Below are 24,967 nucleotides of genomic sequence, written 5' to 3'. Positions count from 1 at the left end.
TGAGCTAAACTTTTTATTGTTATATGGCACTTATAATATACATATACATATATACATCATAATTATACAAGAATTTAGTCATGTACACTTAATATGTATGTACTTAGTAATTATATAGTACAGTTCCTTGTAGGAAGGTATTGTTATGGTTTTATATTTTCTAACATATTTCGCAAAAGGAATTCTGTTTAACGTATCAATTCATTTTGACTTTTAAGCTTAATCTAATAAAATTGTCATACAAATTTCGTTACTTGAAAGGAACTTTGCCATTGATTTCTTATGAAAATTTATCTTTTAAATATGTAACAAAATATGTTAGACTCATTTAACTCGATACCTTTGTTTTTTTACTTATAAACGGATACGGCGTAGATTAGCCTAGAGATACAACTAAACGTTTGTTTTCATTAAATATGAATTTTAATATTTTTTATTCATTATTATAAGTATAAATACCCTTTCAATAAACATCTTTATTAACATAAGAATTAACAACATTAAATGCTTACATATATATATACAAATATGAACTAAAACTAGTTACTGTATTGTATTGTTACTTTAAAAAAATAAATCATGGCTTTCAGAACGAAACATTTCCGAAGTCAAGTTGTCAGAACGATGTCAAACAGACGGGGCTATTGACGTTTGCACTTTAGCAAAATTTGAGTGATCGGTACCAATAGTTCTACTATATACTATATGATTTAAACGTTTTATTTAAAAATCTTGAATACAAATAATTAGTTTAATGGTCAAACGCTATGGTTAAGCACAGAAAAGCGACAGTTACGCACAAACATGGCAATAATAACGAATCTGGATCGAGTTCTGGTGCCAGCGAGAGTTCCATCGCTAGTCGGACATTTCATTTGTTATCTATATGGAAGACCGGTGTTGGAGTTATGTGTTTTATCATAGCTGTATACGTGGGCACTTTAGGTTACCTAGAGACTAGGGTTAATACCCCACTTGATGATGAAAAGGTGATTATTATGATCTGACTGTATTAAACTATTTGCCTAATAAAATTTCGATATTACAGTAAATTTACAACAATATCATGTATATTCACAGTAACCAGTATATTTTCAACAATATTATGTACATTCACAGTAACATTGATCACTTTGATAAAAATCAGTGATAATCATTGTATGTGTACTAGGAGTAAGGTTAAGCTTATAACGCCAAGTTTTCGACTCTGCAAAGTCAATAAATCCTTCTTGGTGCAAGGTATCCGTTTCTATAATAAAATTCCGCAGACATTTTTAACTTTGCCCTTTCGTAAATTCAAATCTATTGTAAAAAATACATTGGTAAAAAAGCATATTATTCGATACAAGTTTTTATAGATGATAAAAAGTGTGCAGTCAATACCTGTTGAGTTCCAAGCCGGATACATTAATTTAAATAATTGTATTAACTTACATGACTTTGTATTTTTTAAATGTTGAAAAAGTGTAAGCACTAAGTTTCTTGCCTGTTCTTCTTGGTAGAATCTACTTTCCGAATAGGTAGCTTCACCTAATTGTAAAATGATGATTCAAAAATGCAGAGAGTGATTTTGATATATCAAGATCTTACTGAGATAAGTTTTTTTATTGAAGCAGATCCTTTGTATATGTTGTTTAATTCATTAGTTAAAATTTATTAGTGTTTTTTCTATTTACATCGATAAAACAGGTTATCATTTTGCTAAATGGGTAAACAAACTATCTGTACGAAAGTACTAACAATGAAGCAAATACTGACAATTGGTATAAAATCTAATGTTGTATATACAGGGAACAAAGTAGGGTACCTGTAGCTCTATTATATTGTGCGCTACAAACAGTTTGTGATGAATTTATCATTATATACAACATTTTAACACTTATCTACTTATATCCTCTTTAATTTTACTTCCAAATTTCTGAAAACGCCATTGTCAACATTCAAAAATCCATAATATAACCTTATATCAACCTAGCTTTTCAAAATTTTGATCATTTAATGTCAAATGCTGTTTATATGGCTTTTGTCATCTTGTAGTTGGAATTCACTACAACTTTAATTCATCTGCCAAATTTATTGTATTTATAATTCATTTTGAGTGTAAAGGGAAATTGTAAGGAAACCTCCATGTGCCTGTATTAAATGAAATTCTGCCACATGTGAATGATCAACCCCCATTGGAAGTATTGTCGAATTAGTTCCTAACCTTCTCAAAGAGAGAGAATGCCTTAAACCAGTAGTGGAAAATTTACAGACTGTTACAATACTTTGTATACTAAGCCATATATATACCTCCATGTCCCTGATTACAAAATGAAAATCTTAGTCTAAATAGTATGTGACACTATTATTGTATCTAACAAATTTTTTTCAGGCAGTCCAACAATCTGGACTGGCAGTACCAGAAAGGTATTGGGGTACATACCGTCCGGGAGTATATTTCGGAATCAAGAGTCGAGAACCAAGATCCCCCGTGTTTGGGATGATGTGGTACGAGCTGGCTGCATCAGCTCATAAGGGGATAAGGTTGGTTTTAGATAGATCTTTAGTTTATAAATTGTTTTTTTATTTTTTTTTTATGATGTAGGTTGGCGGACGAGCATATGGGGCACCTGATGGTAAGTGGTCACCATCGCCCATATACAATGACGCTGGAAGAAATATTAACTATTCCTTACATCGTCAATGTGCCACCAACCTTGGGAACTAAGATGCTATGTCCCCTGTGCCTGTAGTTACACTGGCTCACTCACCCTTCAGACTGGAACACAACAATACTGAGTACTGTTGTTTGGCGGTAGAATAACTGATGAGTGGGTGGTACCTACCCAGACGGGCTTGCACAAAGCCCTACCACCAAGTAAAAGTGTTCCCTTCAAAAATTATTTGTCTGATCTAAATGTTGATATATTAATTTACTTAGTGGCAGTCTGGATAGGTACCCACTCATCAGATATTACCACCGGAACTACTAAGGGTGAACCGTTATAACTGTATGTGACATGAAAGACATCTTAGCTTCAAAGTTTGGTTAGCCATTGTAGAATTAAGGTATGGTTTCTTATAGTGCCAAAAGGAAATCTAGGGCACTGGCGATCCCCACATAACCCCCGCCCCACCTCCATGTGAGAGGAAAGTGTATCACGTTCTTCCAGCGTGATAAAACTACATCCGGATCACAAGTCTGGGGAACCGTGCGCGTGCTTTAACTTATTTCCTTATTTAAGGCATTTGTGTGAACAAAATGACAACCTGCCGACCTATGGCTGGCTGAGACACGACGGGGTCAATTTCGGCGAGCAGCTTGTGTCAGACCCCCCCCACGACATACATACCTCATTCATCAAGACACCTGGTGGGGAGTATGGTGGCCAATGGACAGCACGTATCAATATTACTGCGACGGTGAGATTATTATTTATGTCGTAAGGCCTGATTATATGGAATTCTATGATTGGGGCCATTCATTTATTACGTAAGACAATCTGGGGGGGAACATAAGACATGGTTCCCCCTAGTTTTTTTACAGGCGTTAGACATGGTCGTCGCCCCTGGTCGACCATGTCTTATGTTTTCTTACAGGTTAAAATTATTTGAAAAAGAGCGGGAAACCGCGCGATTGCCGAGGTTGCGTACCTTTAGAAAAGCGGTCTGCCCGCGAACCCTATCCTTGCGGCCAGTGATTGTTTTGTAAAAAAGTTGACAAATATGATAGGCAACATATAAGAAATAGCCTCTAAAATGCAACCTCAGACATTACACTAAAAGTTGTGTAAAATCAGTGTCCTATTTAAATAGTTTGTAGTTTTGATTTGTTTTTTTTCTCTTATTTTTCTAGCTATAAAGCCCGACTATATACACATAATGTAATGATTTATGTAATATGTAATTAAATTCTGTATCTTTTGTAATAATTTTTAATAGCATTTTTCTTTTTTCTATGCAATATGACTAATTAATACTAATTATGATTAGGTATATTGGGCTTCTAAGGTTATATCATGACTGCGGCCCGCCTATGGTTTATTTTCAGGTTAAAGAACTTTATTACCCATAAAGAACCTTACAGTTCACTTTACAATGAGCAATACACATATCTTATATACAAAGTTTGTTTTTTGTGGTATAATCCGCGGCAGTACATATCGACATTGACCCAAAGAAGATAAATAAAAACAATGAAAAAATTATGTAGTAAATGGTTAAAATTTTAGTAACATTAAATTGTATTTTAAATATAGAAATAATGTTTACCAATTTTATTCATATATATTTTCGCTTATAAATATTTTTAGTTTCTTTTTAAAGTTAGCTATACTTGTACACTCTTTTGTACTATTCGGCAAACTATTATATAATTTTACCCCGTTAAACAGAATGCTTCTATTACCATATTTCGTTCTAGGATTATAAAGATTTATTTTGTGTTTGTTTCTTAAGCTGTGTGTATGATTTTTATTTGTTAGTCGTAATTCCGTATGAATTTGATGAAGCTGATTTTTTTTTTATAAATGTACATATGTTGTTTGTGTATGACTGTTTTAAATTAAAAATTTTTGTTTCTCTGTATAGTATGGGCGTGTGTGTCAGTCTATCGTAATTGAAAAGTACTTTGATAACTTTGTTTTGTGCTATTTGAAGAGGCTTAAGACTAGTTTTTGGAGCGCAACCCCAGACTTCTATTAAATAGTCAAGGTTGGATTTAACAAGTGCATTGTACACCGTTAGTCGTGTCTTGTGTGGTACACAAGAGGCCATTTTGCGTAATGAGCTAATTAGTGAAATTAATTTGTTTTTAACTTTGGCAATGTGAGGTTTCCATGTTAATTTTTCGTCTAGTATTAGACCTAAGTATTTCTCCTGTTCAGATCTAGAAAGTATGTCGTTGTTTATAGTGAGAGGTGGATAATCGGGAATTTTTTTGTTACTGGCTCTGAATATCATATGTGTTGTTTTTTTTGTGTTAATAGTTAATAAGTTGCACTGACACCAGGTGTTATATTTGTTTAGATCTCGTTGAGCAATTTTTACTAATTCTTTTATATTTTGACCAAAATAAAAAAGGCAAGTATCGTCAGCATATAAGGTGATATGGCCCGATAAGCCTATTTTAGTAACATTATTAATATAGATTAAAAATAACAAAGGACCCAACACTGACCCCTGTGGTATTCCGCAGGTAATACTTTTACTTGTACTTGAAAATTTTCCTATCTTTACTATTTGTGATCTATTGCTAAGATATGATTTAAATAAATTAAGGGCTGGTCCAGATATTCCTATGTTACTTAATTTAGCAAGTAGTACTGAGTGGCTTATCGTGTCAAATGCTTTTTTCAGGTCTATAAATATTCCTAAGCATATGTTTTTACTGTCTATTTCTGTGCTGATTTTAGTGACAAGGTCCATTACAGCTGATAAGGTACTAGATTTCTCTCTAAAGCCATACTGTCGCTCGTTTAAAAATTGCAACTTGCGTAAATGTTGTTTTAGCCGCTTGTAGATAACCTTTTCGAATATTTTTGAAAGTACTGGTAATACTGAAATTGGACGATAATTTTCAGGATCTGTTTTAGAACCAGACTTGTAAATTGGTGTAATTTTGGCTATTTTTAAACTATCAGGAAATGTGCCTAGTGCCATATATTCATTTATACATTTTGTAAGACTATTAGCGATGAGATCTTTTAAACATATAATAGTTTTAACATTAATACCATCAATGCCTGTACTACAGTCAACATCAAGACAGTTTATTATGGTGATAATTTCTTGTTCTGAACATAGATCAAATTTTGTAAGTTTATGTTGAGGTTCTTGGTCTATATAAGTTAAGGTGTTATATATTTCGTCTGGGTGATTACGTAGTATTTTACTAGCGAGTTCCGCACCTATAAGAGCAAAAGTACTATTAAATGCTTCACAAATTTCATTTCCGTTCGTTAAAGCCATCGAATTTATTACGAGTCTAGGAGGTTGTGGATTGGATTTTATTTTATTGTCAGCTAATTTGTAAATTAATTCAAAAATCTTTTTTGGGTCATTGTTACAAGAATTAAATAATTTACTGTAATAATCTCGTTTAGTTTTCTTTATCAATTTACGAACTTTCTTGCTTTCTATTTTAAACTGATCTTGCAGTTCCTTCTTATTTGGATCTTCTTTTATTAATTTCCATAAAATGTTTCTTCTGTTTATTAAATCAATAATTTTTCTGTTAATCCAGTCTTTTTGTGGTGAATTTAAAATTTTTACTTTAGTAGTTTTGTGTGCTTCTATCTGTTCTTTTAAATAACTTTCAAATGTACAGTAATTGTAAGTTTCGATTATATCTTTCATCTTCTTAATATATCTGTGCAACGCAGTGTAGTCAATAACTTCATACGTACTTCGTTGAATATTTTTATGATTGTATTTTTTTAATTCAAGATAAATTTGCTTGTGGTCAGATAACAGGCTGTCAATTATCGAAAGATGTAAGTGGCTATTCTGAAGGTTGGAGCATACATGGTCTAAAATAGTTCTCGTTGTTGCCGTTTCCCTGGTACAGTATTGTTCCTCTATCTTATTTATTATATTGTAGTCTGTTGTATTTATCATATCTGTATATAGTGTTTTATCTCTCGTGTTAGATAATAAATCAATATTAAAATCTCCAAATACGATTCCTCGTTTACGACGTTCTAGCTGCGATGAATATTTTTCAATAAATTTGTGTAAGTTCTTTTTTCCAGGGTTGTAAATTGCACCAACGTTTAATGCATATTTTATTATGTATATCCATAAGTAGTGGATTCCATCCTCTTGTAAATCCTCTGTAATATAATACTGAAGACTTTCATGGATATAAATCGATACTCCTCCGCCTTTTTTAGTTGAGCGATAATTATGTATATGCGAATAGTTAGGCAAGCAGTAGGAATTTGCATCGATTTCGTTTCTGATCCAGGTTTCAGTTAAGATAATCAAGTGAGTTACTCGGTTTATAGATTTAAGTAAACATTTAAGCTCTTCAAATTTTCCTGATTTACGAATGCTGCGTATATTTGCATAGAAAAATAAAAGTGACGAAGTGGAGGTAGTTATGTCACAGTAATTGTTGAACAAAGAATAAGCTAAGGGTTCAAGCGATGGTGTCGAGGCTCGATGGAGTTTTTTGTCCGTTTGTTTACTATTTTAGGTGTTCCCTTTATGTATTTAATAGTCAGATTAGCTTCTCCACTCTTTTCACGAGATGATAGTTCGTCTTTAAGTGATTGCATATACTTTATTTGCGCAGGCGTCTGATCAGAGTATAAGCGAATGTCACTATTGTTAGTGTTACGTTTACGCAATAATTGTTTTGGAATTTCTACTGACGTGAAACATACTTTCAGATTACGATTTTTTCCTGGTGTGTATCGACCTAATCTTATTATTTTGGTAGGAGTTGGGCAATCATTAAGAATTGATTGAATATATCGTATTACTTGTTCTCGGTCGTGTAAGCGTCTTTGTTCCGAATTATCACTACTTAATTCCGGTATACCCGCAACGATAATATTTTTTTGTCGTTCCGATCGCTCTTGTAACTCGTAGATAGTGTTTTCATTAACTAGCGGTAGCGATTTTGGTGTAGCTTGAGTACAGTTTGGCTGCATTTTATGTGTTGTGACCTGGCTTTGAAGTTGTTGTAAATCGGTTTCAAGATCTTTAATACGGTTCTGCATTTGAGTTTGCGACTGTTTTAGTTCTGTAATTTCAGATCGTAAGGATTTGTTTTCTTTTAAAAGAATATCATTTGTTGTCTTTATTGACTGTACATCTGTCTTAATGTCTTTTAATTCAGTTTTTATTAATTGTACTAAATTTTTATTTTGATTATCAGTGACTTCAGTAAAACATTTCATCATCTCATTACGAAATTCCGAAAATTGGGTTTTTAAATCTATATCTACATCTTGCAATCTTCTTTTCCTAGTGTTTATAAATGTTACTTCCCGAGAAATAGATGTTAAATCTGGATTTGATCCGCCTCCGCTTCCGCTATCGCGGATCGGTGAACGCTGTACACTCATTCTTATTAAGAAATTGATTAGCAAGTGCACGCTATGCGCTTTGCATAAGTGAAGTAAAAATATATATTTGTCTTTTTTACCCGAGGGGGTGAGGAGAGCTGGATCGTTCGCGCGAGGCACTCCGTATGATTATTTCGGTTCTTAGTTCCACAATTTTTTATTTTGCCACCTTGTGGCCCTTGCCTATCAAGACGTTGCCGACCGCTGCTTTAGAACCATTTAAATTATAAATAAACATTTCAAAAAATTGTTACTTTGAAAAATATACTTTAATAAAATATTAATAAAAATTCATACCTAATATATACTATACAGGGTTCCCCCTTTTCTTATTTTTCTTATCATAGCCCCCTATGGGGGTCAAAAACCAGTTAAAATAGTCTAAAGTAATAAATGAATAGCCCAATTGTTAAAATATAAATGAAAAATAAAGTCGTTTAGTTTACAAGCTTAAAGTGCTCGTACTAAAATTGCTAGTATCCCGCTGAAATACATAACTATATCCAATACGTAACTTGCTGTTTTACATACAAACAGCAAGTTATGTATTGTACATTATGTACTCACTCTCTTTAATAGAATTCATAAAAAGGCGTAACTCCACGTTATCTTAATATAATTTGTATTTTTCTGCTGTCGTTACTTGTCTCACGCACACTAAGACATATTGTACGCACGAGCCTCGCTCACCAGTGGCGTAAATAGGGCGGTGCCGCCGGTGCCCAGGCACAGGGCGTAGACTCTCGAGGGCGCAAGAATAGACAGACTGGACAGGACTGTTGTTTTTTCGTTTTGCTCTTGTTAAGAATCCGCTGAGCCCCTAGTACTCGATTCCAATACAAACGTACCTACATGCTAGTATCGTTAAAAACATACATCGCGCTCCTTTTTTTGACAGCGCACGAGCGTGTTTGTGTTTAGTGTTAATGGGCAACGCATTTGCAGTAGTGAACCTGCGTTTAAGTTTTAGTGAGTGAGGCAGTAAAATAGCCAAAGGGTCTGCTTAAATAGGGCGCAGTTATAGAAGGTCGCACAGCGCGCAGAAAAGGCTATTTACGGCACTGTTGTTCACTCATACTCGAGTCTGACTTGGCTTTGTCTTTGTCACTTATGCAATGTACACTCAGAGTAAGAGAACCTTCGTCACATTACAAATTCATTCCTTTGTCAAGTCTCAAACTCTTAGTACCTTTTGGATCTAAACATCGTTGAGACGCAATATGTCATTCTCGATCGGTAAAGCAAATTATCGCTCACACTGAGCACACGAAGATAGATCTTAAGGTGACGAAATCTCTCTTACCTCAACTGTACTTCGTGTGGGCCCTTTAACCTTGTTTCTTTTTATTTTTTCCATCACAACAAAAGTTTATGCTTGTCCCGTTACAACTAGTTTCTTAAGCTGCCTAATGAATCTTGCTTAAATTAAAGTACGCAGAAAATAATAACTTGACCATCAGGTTGCCGCTTGAGTAGTCTACGTACCGTTGCCACAAAAAATATAAATTGTTTTAATTTCTAGGGCAAAGAAAACACTCCCATCGTATTGATCTGGTACGGAGCTCTGGATGAATCGTTGGGGGCCGATGAACATTCGATACTCTGGGCAGAGTACGGAGCCCTAAGGGGGCACACGCCTGCGCTGGGCAACTTCAAAGTGCACTTAGTACCTCATTCTGGTGAGACCATCCTTAATCTTACATAGTAGGGACAGACAGCAAAAAAAAAAAAACAAAATGTACTTTATTCGAGTAGGTTTCTACAGGCACTTTTGAATCGTCATTTAACATATATATTAAGTGAATCTACTAACGGTTGAGCTGTTTTTGAGCGGTTTTTGAGCTGAGATGGCCCAGTGGTTAGAACGCGTGCATCTTAACCGATGATTGCGTGTTAAAATCCAGCAAGCACCACTGTATATATGTGCTTTATTTGTGTTTACAATTCATTTCGTGCTCGGCGGTTCGAGGAAAACATCGTGAGGAAACCTACATGTGTCTAATTTCATCGAAATTCTACCACATGTGCATTTCACCAACCAGCATTGGAACAGCGTGGTGGAATATGTTCCAAACCCTCTCCTTAATGAAAGAGGAGGCCTTATCCCAGCAATGGGAAATTTACAGGCTGTTACTTTACTTTACTACTTTTACTAACGGTTCGGAATGTAGACTCTACCGAGAAAAACGGGCAAGAAACTCCAAAAGAAGTAGAAAGAAAGAAAGTCATATTAGTTGAATACAATTATATATGTATGTAATATATCCCGCCTGGAAGTCAACAGGTATTAATTCCTCGGTTTTTATAGTCTGTATAATCTGATATTAAAAAATATGCCTTCTTTACTAATGTATTTTTTTTACAAACGATAAAAATGCATGAAACGGAAAAAGTTAAAATAAATCAGCATCAGATTCGGCTACATGTATATTTCGTTTCAGGTAAACTAATCCACACATCGTACTCAGAAGCCCATTGCTCTGGACTCCACCTCCTCAAGGAGAAATTCTACTCCTTACTGAAAGTTGAGAAGCATCCCAACTTCGGTCGGTTGGCTGTTCTGGGTCCAGACGACGAGCTCAACGATAAGGTATGTTACTAATACCCATAATAGGCTATTTGACAATGCGAAAAATAAGTTGTGAATTATTGTACTCTGTGTATATTATGAGTTTAAAAATGGTTATTTACTAACGAAACTTGAAAATAATACTTAATTTATTCAAAAATCCATAAATAAAAATGCAAATTTTCAAACGTTTGTCACGTGACACAAAACGCTCCTGATTGGCCGGGCTTATGATGAAGTTACTTTCTTGTAAACTTTGCTTTTCTACCATATGTACCATAGATTAAAATACAGCAAAGTGACGTCACCGACCCCAATGTAGCGCCATATTGTCCAAGTAACGTTTTTGCGCGCTATTTAAATATAGAATTTTTAATATGATATTTTTCGGCAAATATGTACTAGAAATAAAAAACACAACTTTTACTCCTTAACTTCTACTAAATAATATAAAATGGATTTTAAAAACCAGTCAAATAGCCTATTGGTCTTCAAAGAAGCCTGTAAACTCCTTACCAAATTTTTAGACCTCCGAGGTCGAGTCGGTGTAGGAGAAGTTTATAAGTTTTCTATGTTGTCTTGGGTCTGTGTGTTTGTGACGTCGTTACTTCTGATTTTCCACAACACAAGTGCGTTAGCTACTTAAATTGGGATCGGAGTAATGTATGTGATGTTGTCCAATATTTATTTATTTATTATTTGTGGTATGGGTTTGTTCCCATTTGGTACCATTCATCACAGATTATACTGCAAACCATATATTATATACCATATCTTTGTTGCGATTTGTGGTAAACTAGTGTTATAAGTGGAAGGAGGATTGTTTGTGCATTGCAAATAAAAGGGTCGGTTAATATTTCTTACGGTGCTCATGTACGGAAAGTGATTACCACTTGATGTCTCGTGGCCCATTTGCCAAGCTGTCTACATATCTATACATATAATAAAATTGGAGTGTCTGTTTGTAATATTAAAATAACCGCTTTATACTAAATACATATGTATACATATACAAATACAGAAACGTTATTTTGATATATCAATTTTTTTTTGTCTGTTCCGACAAAACTCTAGAACGGCTGGACCGATTTTAACGAGACTTTCACTGGCAGATAGCAGATGTAATAAAGAGTAACTTAGCCTACAATAATAATTTTGCTGTTAAATCAAATCACATACGAAGTAACGGGCATAGCCAGTGATTGATATAATTTTGTGTTGCATTTTACAGGAGAAAGGAATCAATTTCGTTCCGATACAAATGTTGATTGAGACGCCATTTGTACTCGACGTTGTATACTCCACGGAGGACTTGCCAAGCCCCCCCTTGAAAGGGGATGAATACACGAAGGCGTTGGAGAACTACAAAAAGGAGTTCGATGAGAAATTCGAGAAGGAGTTCAAATTGAAGCAGAAAGGGTAAGAGATATTCTAGAATATCTAGAAGTATCCAAAGCAGGTGTAAAGACAAATCAATTTTGACCTTGGAATGACGCGATTGGATTGGTCGAGAGCTTGATTTAATCTGTGGTATTCACTATGGATTCTTTCACTAGTTTTTTAAATGTCGACAAATGCACATGGCGTATGCCTTCATTATTTATATTGCTTCTTCGATTGGCTAATGGGACAATTTACCATGAAATGTCCCATTGCTGGGCAAACGCCACTTTATGCCATAAACCCTACAGAGAGAGATAACTAACTAACGCTAATTAATAATTAAAGGGGATAGAAACGTCGTTAAAATAATCTTTGGCTTTTGTGTTTGGGGTACCAGGATATCATAATTTATTAGGAGCAATTATTATATGCAAGTGTAAATTTTAAGTTAGTCTACATAATCTCTAAGAACACATAACTGTATTGAAAATTGACTTACGATGTGTTAATTTAATGCTAGTATCCTTATTAAATTTATTTTAATTATCAAATGATAATTGTATTTAGTTTTATAGAAAGAAGTCTGCAACAAAAAAACTAAATTAATTAAATGTTTTGCGACATTTTCTTTCCTAGATTTTGTTTGGTTAATCTTGCCTTGAATTTTCTGGGTACCAGGATATCATAAAAGCTTAGTATTTGATAGTTAAAGTTTGTATAATTCCAGATATTCAGACCAAGATGTAAACATAGCAAAGGCAGCTATGTCCAACATGATAGGTGGCATTGGATACTTCTTCGGAGCCAGCCGAGTGCAATCCCAGTACACCAAGGAGCCGGTCCCGTACTGGAGGGCGCCGCTGTATACAGCTGTGCCCAGCAGGTTTGCATGTATTATTAAAATTAGTAATGGTACAAATTTTTAGGCTATCTGTAAGGCATCCTCTCCTAAGGAGAGGGTTTGGAACATATTCCATCACGCTGTTCCATTGCGGGTTGGTGGAATGCACATGTAGCTGAATTTCGATGAAATTAAACACATGCAGGTTTCCTCACGATGTTTTCCTTCACCGCCGAGCACGAGATGAATTATAAAATTACATAAATGATAATTTCGTTTTGAGTTAGAAAGGCAAGCGGGCAGACAAATATAGTATACCTGATGGTATATGGCAACTGTCGTAACTGTAAGGATAGTAATATAAACATTTTGATAGAATCAATAATAATCATTATATGTATACTCGCGGGTCCGCAATCAATAAATCCTTCTTGGGGCAAAGGTAACCATTTCTCTAATAAAATTCAGCAGATATTTTTAACTTTGCCGTTTCATAAATTCAAAAAATATGTAAAAATACATAAATGGAAGACGCATATGCATAATAGGCTATTCGACTGGTTTTTAAAATCTATTTTATATTATTTAGTAGATGTTAAGGAACCCAGTAAAAGTTGTGTTTTTTATTTCTAGTACATATTTGCCGAAAAATATCATATTAAAAATTCCATATTTATATAGCGCGCAAAAACGCTACTTGGACAATATGGCGCTGCAATGGGATCGGTGACGTCACTTTCCTGTATTTTAATCTGTGGTATATAGTAAGAAAGCAAAGTTTACAAGAAAGTGACTTCATCATAAGCCCGGCCAATCAGGAGCATTTTGTGTCACGTGACAAATGTTTGAAAATTTGCATTTTTATTTATGGATTTTTGAATAAATTAAGTATTATTTTCAAGTTTCGTTAGTAAATAACCATTTTTAAACTCATAATATACACTGATTACAGTAATTCACAATTTATTTTTCGCATTGTCAAATAGCTTATTCAATACAAAATTATATTGATGAGATATGAGTTCCATATATAATTGTATTTAACTACTGAGTTTCTTGCCCTTCTACCCCTCCTAAAATCTATATTTAGAACCTATATAACCTATTAATTTTCTTTAAATTTATGCTCACACAAGTTTATATTGCCAGGTCGTTCTTCCCTCGAGGCTTCCTCTGGGACGAGGGTTTCCACGGCTTACTGATAGGGAAGTGGTCTCCGGAAATTCAACTCGATATAGCGGCTCACTGGCTGGATCTCATCAATGTCGAGGGCTGGATACCGCGTGAGCAAATCTTGGGTGAGTTTACTGTTAACTGAGACTATGGCACATATCTGCTTTAATAGATTGTATTTTTGAAAGCAATCCACTTAGTCTTTATGAACCCCTGGTACATTATTATGAATGTTGTTATTTATTAACAGTTAATTGACCCCCATCCATCCTTCATACATCCTCCTGCTCTTATCCCAATTTTATTTGACGACGACGACCTCCGTGGTCAAGTGGCGTGTACACCGGTTTTCATGGGTACGCCACTCCGACGTCCCGGGTTCGATTCTCGGCCGAGTCAATGCAGATTATCATTAGTTCTCTATGTTGTCTTGGGTCTGGGTGTTTGTGACGTCGTTACTTCTGATTTTCCATAACACAAGTGCTTCAGCTACTTACATTGGGATCAGAGTAATGTATGTGATGTTGTCTCATGTTGTCTCATATTTGGCGTCGGCGCAGCATGTCTCCTTCCATGCTTCTCAGTCAGACGTCATCTCACAAGTAACATTCTTTCTAACCATATCGTCTTTCACACAATCCATCCATCGTTTCCTTGGTCGTCCCCTGCCCAACTCTCACATCTCAATTTTAACATTTTTTTTTTCGTTACAAAAAAAGTTAATTTTGTAGTTTCACCTAATACATTAGCGTTCTTCAAGTGAAACTCCTTTTATAAATCCAAACTCAGCTCGATTAGATATAAATACATTTATTTAACATAATATATATAATTTGTGTATTCTATATTTATATTTATTTCATAGTTTTATTAATAGATTCATATTATTTTATTTATTAGTAGAGCACCACCCTTTTATTCTATGACCTATCCTATACCTGTTGGTTGCCTGGAAGAGAGATCGCTATGTAGCGATAAGGTCGCCAAAATTGTACGCCTGTTATATCTAGGCCATTTCATTGTCATATGTATGTGGTGTACAATAAAGAATAAACTAAACTAGGTTCAATCGGCACGTTGTACAATCAATCACCCTTATTTTTTAAGATAACCCCGTTAAACCCGGCTTCTGACCACCGACCGCTCTCTTCTGCCTTTTCTTCTATTTTTTCTCCTGTCACCTCGCAATGTTCCGTCATCCAATTGGTCAGCCTAATTCCGCTTTCTTAACCTGCCAACCACGATGCAACAGTGTTACCATCTCTAAATCAGAATAACATGAATAAAAATCATCACAATCCCATCAAAATCGGTTCAGCCGTTCCAGATATAAATAACAGACAGACAGACAAAACAAAGTTTTTTTTGTATATTTACCGTGAATATTATACATACATATAAATATTTAGTAAAAAGTGTTAGGTATTCGATTAAATAAATAGATAGATAGTTGATATAGAGATAACAGAATTTCTATTACAATACTCATGTACCAGGAGATCATATACACTTAGAAGTTTTAGTTTTAGAAGCTCATTATTTTTAAATAAATAAATAAATAAATAAATAAATAAATATGAGACAACATCACATACGTCACTTTGATCCCAATGTAAGTAGCTAAAGCACTGGTGTTATGGATTATTTCAATATTACAAACAGACATTCCGATTTTATTTATCATATAAATAGATTTAATACATACAAATTCAAAGGGAATAACGAAAAAATAATGTACAAATGTAAAACCCCCTTCCTCCCCCGTATGACAATCCCCCTCCCCCCAAAACCACCCGCAATATATATCCGATTGTACCAGGAGCGGAGGCGTTGGCAAGAGTTCCCAAAGAGTTTGTGGTGCAGAGTAACGCGGCCGCGAATCCGCCGATGTTGCTGCTGCAGATAGCAAAGCTCGTTAAGAGCAAGCCGCAGATGTTCGAACACCGCTACGCTACCAGACACACTTTGGACCGCATGTTCCCGAGGCTGCAGGTACTTGCAAAAATATACTTTATTCAAGTGGGCTTTTACAAGCACTTTTGAATCGTCATTTAACAATTAAGTGAAGCTACCACCGGTTCGGAAAGTACGTATAGATTCTACCGAGAAGAACCGCCAAGAAACTCAGTAGTTACTATTTTTCAACATTTAAAAAAAATACAGTCATATTACTTAAATACAATTATATGTATGTAATGTATCCTGCTTGGAAGTCAACAGGTATTAATTCCACGCTTTTTTATCATCTACAAAATCTTGTATCAAAATCAAAATCAAAGTATACTTTATCCAAGTGGGCCTTTACAAGCACTTTTGAATCGACATTTAACAATTAAGTGAAGCTACCACCGGTTCCGAAAGTAGATTCTACTGAGAAGAACCGCCAAAAAACTCAGTAGTTACTATTTTTCAACATTTAAAAAATACAGTCATATAAGTTAAATACAATTATATGTATGTAATGTATCCTGGGTGGTCAACAGGTATTAATTCCACGCTTTTTTATCATCTACAAAATCTTGTATCGAATAATACGCCTTTTTTATCAGTGTATTTTTTATAAACGATTTGAATTTACGAGATGGCAAAGATAAAATGTCTGCGGAATTTTATTATAGAAATTGATACCTTGCCCCAAGAAAGATTTATTAACTTTGCGGAGTCGGAAACTTGGCGTTATTAGCTTATCCCTACTCCTAGTGCACATACAATGATTATCACTGATTTTATCAAAGTGATCAATGTTACTGTGAATATACATGATATTGTTGTAAATATATTGCGACGCAACAGTGAGTATTCCTACTCTGTTAAAAACATCCCGAAGAGAGTCTCTAGCTCCAATAGATTCTGTTAGGATAATGTATTTCAACATGTTGGTCCTCTGCGAGCCGGATATAGTGATCTTTGGTAGGAAGTAAAACCTCATGAAGAAACCTGCATGTGTTCTCATTCAACGCAATTCTACCACATATGAATTCACGAACCCTCATTGGAGCAGCGTGGTGGAATACTCTAAGGTCTAAGTCTAAGGTCTAATGGGCTGAGGTCTCCTCTCCTTTAGAGGAGAACTCTAACGAAGAGGAGAACTTAGCCCAGCAGTGGGACATTTACTAGACTGTTATTATTATTTATTATTATTCACTAAAACATATTAACAAATCATCAGTTAATATCAACTAAATATTATCCAATTCATCAAGATCAGCTGCCAGTCACAAATTTGCTACCACGGTGACAACTTTACATGCCTCTTGCTTTTATGTCTGAACGGTGACGTCATCTCACAAACGGGACGTGAATGTCATTAGGTGACGTCACTTTGATTACCTCACGAAGATTTCGTTCTACAGTAGTATAATAGAGTCGAGATGGCCCAGTGGTTAGAATGCTTGCACCTTAACCGATGACTGCGGGTTCAAACCCAGGCAAGCACCGCTGATTCATGTGCTTAATTTGTCTTTATAATTCATCTCGTGCTCAGCGGTGAAGGAAAACATCGTGAGGAAACCTGCATGTGACAAATTTCTTAGAAGTTCTGCCACATGTGTATTCCACCAACCCGCATTGGAACAGCGTGGTGGAATACGTTCCAAAACTTCTCCTCAAAGGGAGAGGAGGCCTTTAGCCCAGCAGTGGGAATTTACAGGCTGTTGTTGTTGTTGTAGTATAATAAACAAGGTGCTTCTGATTATGTCCAGGCATGGTACCAGTGGTTCCAGACGACTCAGAAAGGGGAGGAACCCACATCGTACAGGTGGCGCGGGAGAGAGGACGACGGTCTGCAGTTGAATCCTAAAACATTGACTTCCGGTCTTGATGATTACCCAAGGTACTTTTTTATTATTATTTTTTTAGTATTGGAAAACATCACATACATTACTCTGATCCCAATGTAAGTAGCTGAAGTACTTGTGTTGTGGAGAATTAGAAGTAATGGCACCACAAACACCAGACCCAAGACAACATAGAAAACTAATGAAATTCTTCTATATCAATTTCCGGGAATCGAAGTGGCTCTTAGTGGCGTACCCATGAAAATCGGTGTACACACTACTGACCACGGAAGTCGTCAAAAGTATTGGCAGTCAAAAATTAAAAAATTATGTTACGCTATAGAAAAAGTTTATTTCGTATGTTGTCTTGGGTCTGGGTGTTTGTGGTGACGTCGTTACTTCTGATTAATATATGTATGAGATGGGGGCAAATATTTATTTATTTATATATTATTATTTACTTTTAATGATTATAAAAGATTAGCTAATTAGCGTCGTTCGCAGCCGAAGGACTTAAAAAAACCGAATGTACTTTAAAAGTGAATTTATTATAACTCACAAACTTATTTATTAATACTAACTTAATTCATGAACTAGAACTACTTAATATATTGAGGCTGTAACACAGAATGCCTTCAGAACCAATTATTATAAAATATTATTTATATGTTTCTTAATTCTAAGAGACACAGAAATTATAAAGAAAGATCGGTGTGGTCCGTTGTTGGGCGGCGTGGTGTTGCGCAAGGGTTGCTGGTACCGTCGTCGTCGGTGGTCTCGGCGAACGCGATGTCCTAATGGGTCCCTAATCCATAGGGTGGTCGCATACATAACAAGCTTATAATTTGCAGTGTTTTTGACAGATCGTATTATAATTTATTAGCTAAGGTGTTTATATAGAGATGTTTTTCCCCCAGGGCGTCTCACCCGTCGGACATAGAGCGCCATGTGGACTTGCGCTGCTGGATGTACGCGGCCGCAGACGCCATGGCCACCATCGCTAGGGTCCTGGACCGGGATACTGACAAGTATGTATCCCGATTACTGATTGCTATTATTATTACATCAACACCCTGAAAATTTCCCACTGCTTGTCTTGCTGGGCAAAGGGATCTACTCCCTTTTAGGAGGTTTGGAACACATTCCACCACTCCGTTACAATTGCTGGAATACACGTGTGGCAGAATTTCTATGTAATAAGACATATGCAGGTTTCCTCACGATGTTTTCCTTCACTTTCAGGAGATGAATTATAAACATAAATTAAGTACATGAATATTCTACGCTCTAGCCACTGGGCACAGCGGTTGGGACGCGTGCATCTTAACCGGTGATTTCGGGTTCAGACCAGGCAAGCACCACTGACTTACCATGAGCTTAGCTAGAGTTTATAACATCGTGAGGAAACCTGCATGTGGCTAATTTCAAGGAAATTCTGTCACATGTACATCCACTAACTCCGTGTAGGAGGAGTATGCTGGAATATGCTCCAAACCTACTCCTCAAAGTTAGAGGAGGCCTTAGCCCATCCATCCATCCATCAGCCCATTTCCATCCACTGTTGGACATAGGCCTCTTCCATTGCACGCATTATTATGATTACGGGCATTCCCTTCTATGCACAGAACACGCAGACCTTAGCCCAGCTATGGGAAATTTACAGACTGTTAGCTGTATTTTCTGACTTGCTTCATTTATATAAAGGTAGCGTCAAAGAATCTTCCCCCATGGCGCTGTCGTTAATTCTACAACACATTGTCGTAGGTTCGAAGCTGTCCGGGACCAGCTCGGCGATGAGGATCTTTTGAATGAGTTGCACTGGTCGTCACACACGCAAACATACGCTGATTACGGTGAGTGATACTTTGTTGGTCTGGAAATTAAAATTTCATCAAAATTGATGCATTATCCTACTTGGTTCAAAAAAGAATAGTTCAGTATAGAAATAAATAGCTCGTGATGGTTTCGTATTAGTAATATAAAAAGTTATCGTGAGACACTCATATGTATTATTTATTAAATAAAAGACACAATAAAAAAAAAAAAACATTAGAAAATAATTAAATAACAAGGACAAAATAGGCTATTTGACAATGCGAAAAATAAATTGTGAATTATTGTAATCAGTGTATATTATGAGTCTAAAAATGGTTATTTACTAACGATAGGATGAAATGAAACTAAATCGAAATAGGATGAAACGATAGGATGAAAGTAGTAGGAAATGGTTATTTACTACTACTAGCAATAGGATCGGTGACGTCACTTTCCTGTAATTTAGTCTGTGGTACATATAGCAGAAAAGCAAAGTTTACAAGAAAGTGACTTCATCATAGGCCCGGCCAATCAGGAGCGTTTTGTGTCACGTGACAAGCGTTTGAAAAAATTCATTTTAATTATGGATTTTTGAATAAATTAAGTATTATTTACAACTTTCGTTAGTAAATAACCATTTTTAAACTCATAATATACACTGATTACAATAATTCACAATTTATTTTTCGCATTATCAAATAGCCTATTAAGAATTTATTATTTACATGAACATTTTCGACATTTTGAAATTCGGTTTATAATAAAGTATATGCTACCCGTTTTAGGCTTACACACGGATGGCGTTCGCTTCGTGAGACAACACAGCAAGAACCAGCAAGAGGGCTCCAAAGTGGTTCGAAGCGTGACCATCGCCCCTCAGCCGAGATTAGTGACGTCCGCATTCGGTGAGCGCTTCTTACTGTTTATGATCGCCTGGTACTTTAATATTTGTAATTGATGTTCTGTAATCTATCTATATCTTATCTATCTATCATCTATCTATTTTTCCAATTACCTATTATTATTATTGACCTATCTATAGATAGATAGATAATAAATAAATAATAATAATAAATATGAGACAACATCACATACATTACTCTGATCCCAATGTAAGTAGCTGAAGCAATTGTGTTATGGAAATCAGAAGTAACGACGGTACCACAAACACCCAGACCCAAGACAACATAGAAAACTAATGGTAATCTACATCGACTCGGCCGGGAATCGAACCCGGGACCTCAGAGTGGCGTACCCATGAAACCGGTGTATACACCACTCGACCATGGAGGTCGTAGATATATTTATACATATAATGAAATTGGTGTGTCTGTTTGTAATATTAAAATAATCGCTTTATTCTGTGTGTAAACACAGTACATACATACACATAAAAAAACATTTTTTACCATTTTTGTCTATCTGTATGTTCCGAGTAATCTCTGGAACGGCTGGACCGATTTTGATGGGACTTTCACTGGCTGATGTATGATGTAATTGGAAATAACTTTGGTCATGTCAGTATTGTATTAGATGTAAAGCTATACCACGAGTCCGGAAAGATTCTGCCGAGAATAGGATACAAAAGTATGTTTGTAAGTTAATACATATTGTATATTTGCAGGATACGTGTCCCTATTCCCGATGCTCTTGAAGGTATTGAAGCCGGAGAGCGACAAGCTGGGTAAAATATTGGAGATGTTGGACAAAGAGGATCTGCTGTGGTCTCCTTATGGACTAAGGTGCGCATGTGACCGTCTATACCACTTAATTTGTACTAGTAGTCGTCCGCGGCTCCGGTCGTGTTTTACGGTGTTGGTTATCGTGTATTAGGTAAAAATCCAGTTCAAGTTTGCTTTATACTAATTTTAATCAAATTCGTCCCAGCGGCTTAGTCGTGAAAGAACGACAATCATACAGACAGACAGTAACTTTATCTGCCTGTCTTTGACATTTATAATATTAATATAGATTAAGCTAGTAAGTGAATATTTTGTTACGTTCTATCCTAACACAAGCGTTCATCTCAATTCGGGAGAAGTCTTAGCGGAAGTTAGCGGAGGTTATTCCTGCACGTCTTTGGGACGAGCCGGGTACGGATTTCGAGGGAGGGTGGGTAACTCCCTACCCGAGCTGTTCCTCCCCGGGATTCTCGGCTATCGCGTCATTTCAATCTTTGGGGTAACGCTGCAGATATTGAATCTGTCTTTATTTTACAAAAGAGAGCAATTCGGTTTATTTATAATCTTGGAGCTAGAGACTCTCTTCGGGATGTTTTTAACAGAGTAGGAATACTCACTGTTGCGTCGCAGTATATTTACAACAATATCATGTATATTCACAGTAACATTGATCACTTTGATAAAATCAGTGATAATCATTGTATATGCACTAGAAGTAAGGATAAACTTATAACGCCAAGTTTCCGACTCCGCAAAGTCAATGGATCCTTCTTGGGGCAAGGTATCCGTTTCTATAATAAAATTCCGCAGAAATTTTTAACTTTGCCGTTTAGTAAATTCAAATCGTTTGTTAAAAATACATTGGTAGAAAAAGCATACTATTCGATACAAGATTTTGTAGATGATAAAAAAGCGTGGAGTTAATACCTGTTGACTTCCAAGCAGGATACATTAATTGAAATAATTGTATTTAATTAACATGACGTTGTATTTTTTAAATGTTAAAAAAGAGTAACTACTGAGTTTCTTGACGGTTCTTCTCGGTAGAATCTACTTTCCGAACCGGTGGTAGCTTCACTTAATTGTAAAATGACGATTCAAAAGTGCTTATAAAAGCCTACTTGAATAAAGTTTATTTTGATTTTGATTTTGATTTTTTGATTATTCTGACCCCATGTGTCAGGGTCCTTGGACCCTGTGGCAGTGTGTGACTCTCGGCCATATATATATTTTATATAGTATAGTATAGTAAGAGCTGAGATGGTCCAGTGGTTAGAACGCGTGCATCTTAACCGATGATTGCGGGTTCAAACCCAGGCAAGCACAACTATGTATATGTGCTTAATTGTGTTTATAATTCATCTCGTGCTCGGCGGTGAAGGAAAACATCGTGAGGAAACCTGCATGTGTCTAATTTCATCGAAATTCTGTCACATGTGAATTCCACCAACCCGCATTGGAACAGCGTGGTGGAATATGTTCCAAAAACCCTCTCCTTAATGGAAGAGGAGGCCTTATCTCAGCAGTGGGAAATTTACAGGCTGTTACTTTACTTTTACTTTACTTTATAGTATAGTTTGGCGAACGAGTAAACCACCTGATGGTAAATGATCATCATGACCCATAGTCAATGACGCTGTAAGAAATATTAACTATTCCTTACACCGTCAATGCGCCACCAACCTTGTGAACTGAGATGTTATGTCGATTGCGCCTGTAGTTACACTGTCTTTCACCCTTCAAACTGCAACACAACAATACTGAGTACTGTTGTTTGGGGGTAGAACTGATAGGTGGTACCTACCCAGACGGGCTTGCAAAGCTCTACAACCAAGTACATCTGTCGTTTCAGGTCGCTGTCGAAGCTGTCGCCGTTGTACATGAAGCGCAACACGGAGCATGACCCGCCGTACTGGCGCGGCCAGGTGTGGGTCAACGTCAACTACCTGGCGCTGTCTGCGCTGCGGCACTACGCGCGCGCCGCCGGCCCGCACGCGCCGCGCGCCGCCGACCTGCAGCGACGCCTCAGGGACAACCTCGTCGGTGAGTGAGACCCCCCCCACAGGGCGAGGTGCGCCGAGAGTGTGAGACAGGGTGAGAGTGAGGGGGCGTGAGGCAGTGTGTAGCCGTGTGAGTCAAGTGTGAGACAGGGTGAGAGTAAGGCGGCGTGACGCTGTGTGTGTGAGTCAAGATGAGAGTGAGTCGGGGAGAGAGCAAGTGAGTCGGGGTGAGGGCGAGTGAGACGGGTGAGACTGAGTAAGTTTGAAGCCCAGTGAGTCAATGTGAGGCCCATTGAGTGTAAGTTAGGCCTCAGTGGGTTAAAGTGAGACTGAGTGAGTCGATGTGAGGCTCAGTGAGTCGGTGTGAGGCTCAGTGAGCCAAAGTGAGCCCGAGTGAGTCATTGTGAGGCCGAGTAAGAAAGTGTATGAATCAATGTGCAGGGTATTAAGTAAGTGAGTCAGAGTGTAGAGAAGATGATTGAGTTAATGTAATAAGAAGATTTTTTACTTCCCATCTGGTTAATAACGACTATTCCAAATGCATGTGTTTTCAGTATTGATAAAAGAGATCTAAAACTAACAGTATATGGACATTTTCCTTCAGGTAACATTCTGTCGGAGTACAAGCGAACCGGCTACCTCTGGGAGCAGTACTCCGGCGAGGACGGGCACGGAAGCGGCTGCAAGCCATTCACCGGTTGGACGGCCCTCGTGACTCTCATCATGGCCGATGAGTATTACTTGTAAATAATCAGAGTCATTGAAAAATATAACTCAAAGCCTCGATCCAAGTACACTACGCCGCTGTAAGTTTCAAGTATAAATAAATAAATATGAGACAACATCACATACATTACTCTGATTCCAATGTAAGTAGATAAAGCACTTGTGTTGTGGAAATCAGAAGTAACGACGTCACAAACACCCAGACCCAAGACAACATAGAAAACTAATGGTAATCTACATCGACTCGGCCGGGAATCGAACCCAGGACCTCAGAGTGGCGTACCCATTAAACCGGTGTAAACACCACTCGACCATGGAGGTCGTCAAGTATGAATACAAAATTCAAATAAAGTATCACGTGATACTAAAGAGCACTACTATTCTGTATAAAAAGCCGAAACTCGAAATAGAATACAATCCTAATGCAATAATAATTATATATAATCGTGCGTTCAGCGTTTTAAAAGTGATTTTTTACAAAATATCACTGACGCACAATCCAAATTTTTTAGAAAGTTGATAGTGTGAAATGACCCTTATGTTTTGTCTCTTTAACTAACTTTAAGTTACATTGTGACGTAACGTTTTATTTTATTTATCTAAGCTTGGATCGAGGTTAATTGAATGTGAATAAACTGTTGTGAATTATTTATTAAGTATAATTTTAGTATACCTTCATAGCGTGACTTTTCGTTTAGTAAGACAGTGCTACTCAAAGTTTTGTTTAAAAAAAATGTGAATTTAAGCAAGTAATTTATTTGCTACCAATCCCTAAAGGGTCACAGTGCTAAATTAAGTTAAAACTTTGGGAAGTGACTTCAAATTCTTCCGAAATGTTTGATGAGTTAGTCTATCAATTATTAAAGACTAAAGTTAGCGAAGTTTAAAATGATAACTATATTAACTTATTTATATAACATTCTTTTAAGAACTAGCGATCACGTG

At 36.4% G+C, this 24,967-nt stretch overlaps 1 protein-coding gene across 1 annotated transcript; it reads left to right on the top strand.

Annotated features, from left to right (window-relative positions):
* The first annotated feature begins 628 nt into the window (after positions 1-628).
* Positions 629-24,124, top strand: LOC124541667 (mannosyl-oligosaccharide glucosidase). Its single transcript, XM_047119594.1, has 16 exons — positions 629-989; positions 2,375-2,526; positions 3,228-3,405; positions 9,580-9,736; positions 10,499-10,647; positions 11,858-12,045; positions 12,737-12,892; positions 14,000-14,148; positions 15,843-16,015; positions 17,725-17,855; positions 18,717-18,827; positions 19,564-19,652; positions 20,400-20,519; positions 21,239-21,356; positions 23,149-23,339; positions 23,901-24,124. The coding sequence occupies exons 1-16, from the start codon at positions 768-770 to the stop codon at positions 24,041-24,043; spliced, it is 2,427 nt and encodes an 808-aa protein (XP_046975550.1). The 5' UTR covers positions 629-767; the 3' UTR covers positions 24,044-24,124.
* Positions 24,125-24,967: the final 843 nt, after the last annotated feature.

The sequence above is a fragment of the Vanessa cardui genome, chromosome 28 (assembly GCF_905220365.1).
Source record: "Vanessa cardui chromosome 28, ilVanCard2.1, whole genome shotgun sequence".
Lineage (NCBI taxonomy): Eukaryota > Metazoa > Arthropoda > Insecta > Lepidoptera > Nymphalidae > Vanessa > Vanessa cardui.
This window is presented reverse-complemented; position numbering and strand designations above follow the sequence as displayed.

Excerpts from the sequence above, each read along its gene's own strand:
- LOC124541667 (XM_047119594.1), top strand. The coding sequence starts at position 768 with ATGGTTAAGCACAGAAAAGCGACAGTTACGCACAAACATGGCAATAAT. Across the intron at positions 18,828-19,563 it reads CTGGACCGGGATACTGACAA|GTTCGAAGCTGTCCGGGACC; the intron begins GTATGTATCCCG and ends ACATTGTCGTAG. Across the intron at positions 23,340-23,900 it reads CCTCAGGGACAACCTCGTCG|GTAACATTCTGTCGGAGTAC; the intron begins GTGAGTGAGACC and ends ATTTTCCTTCAG.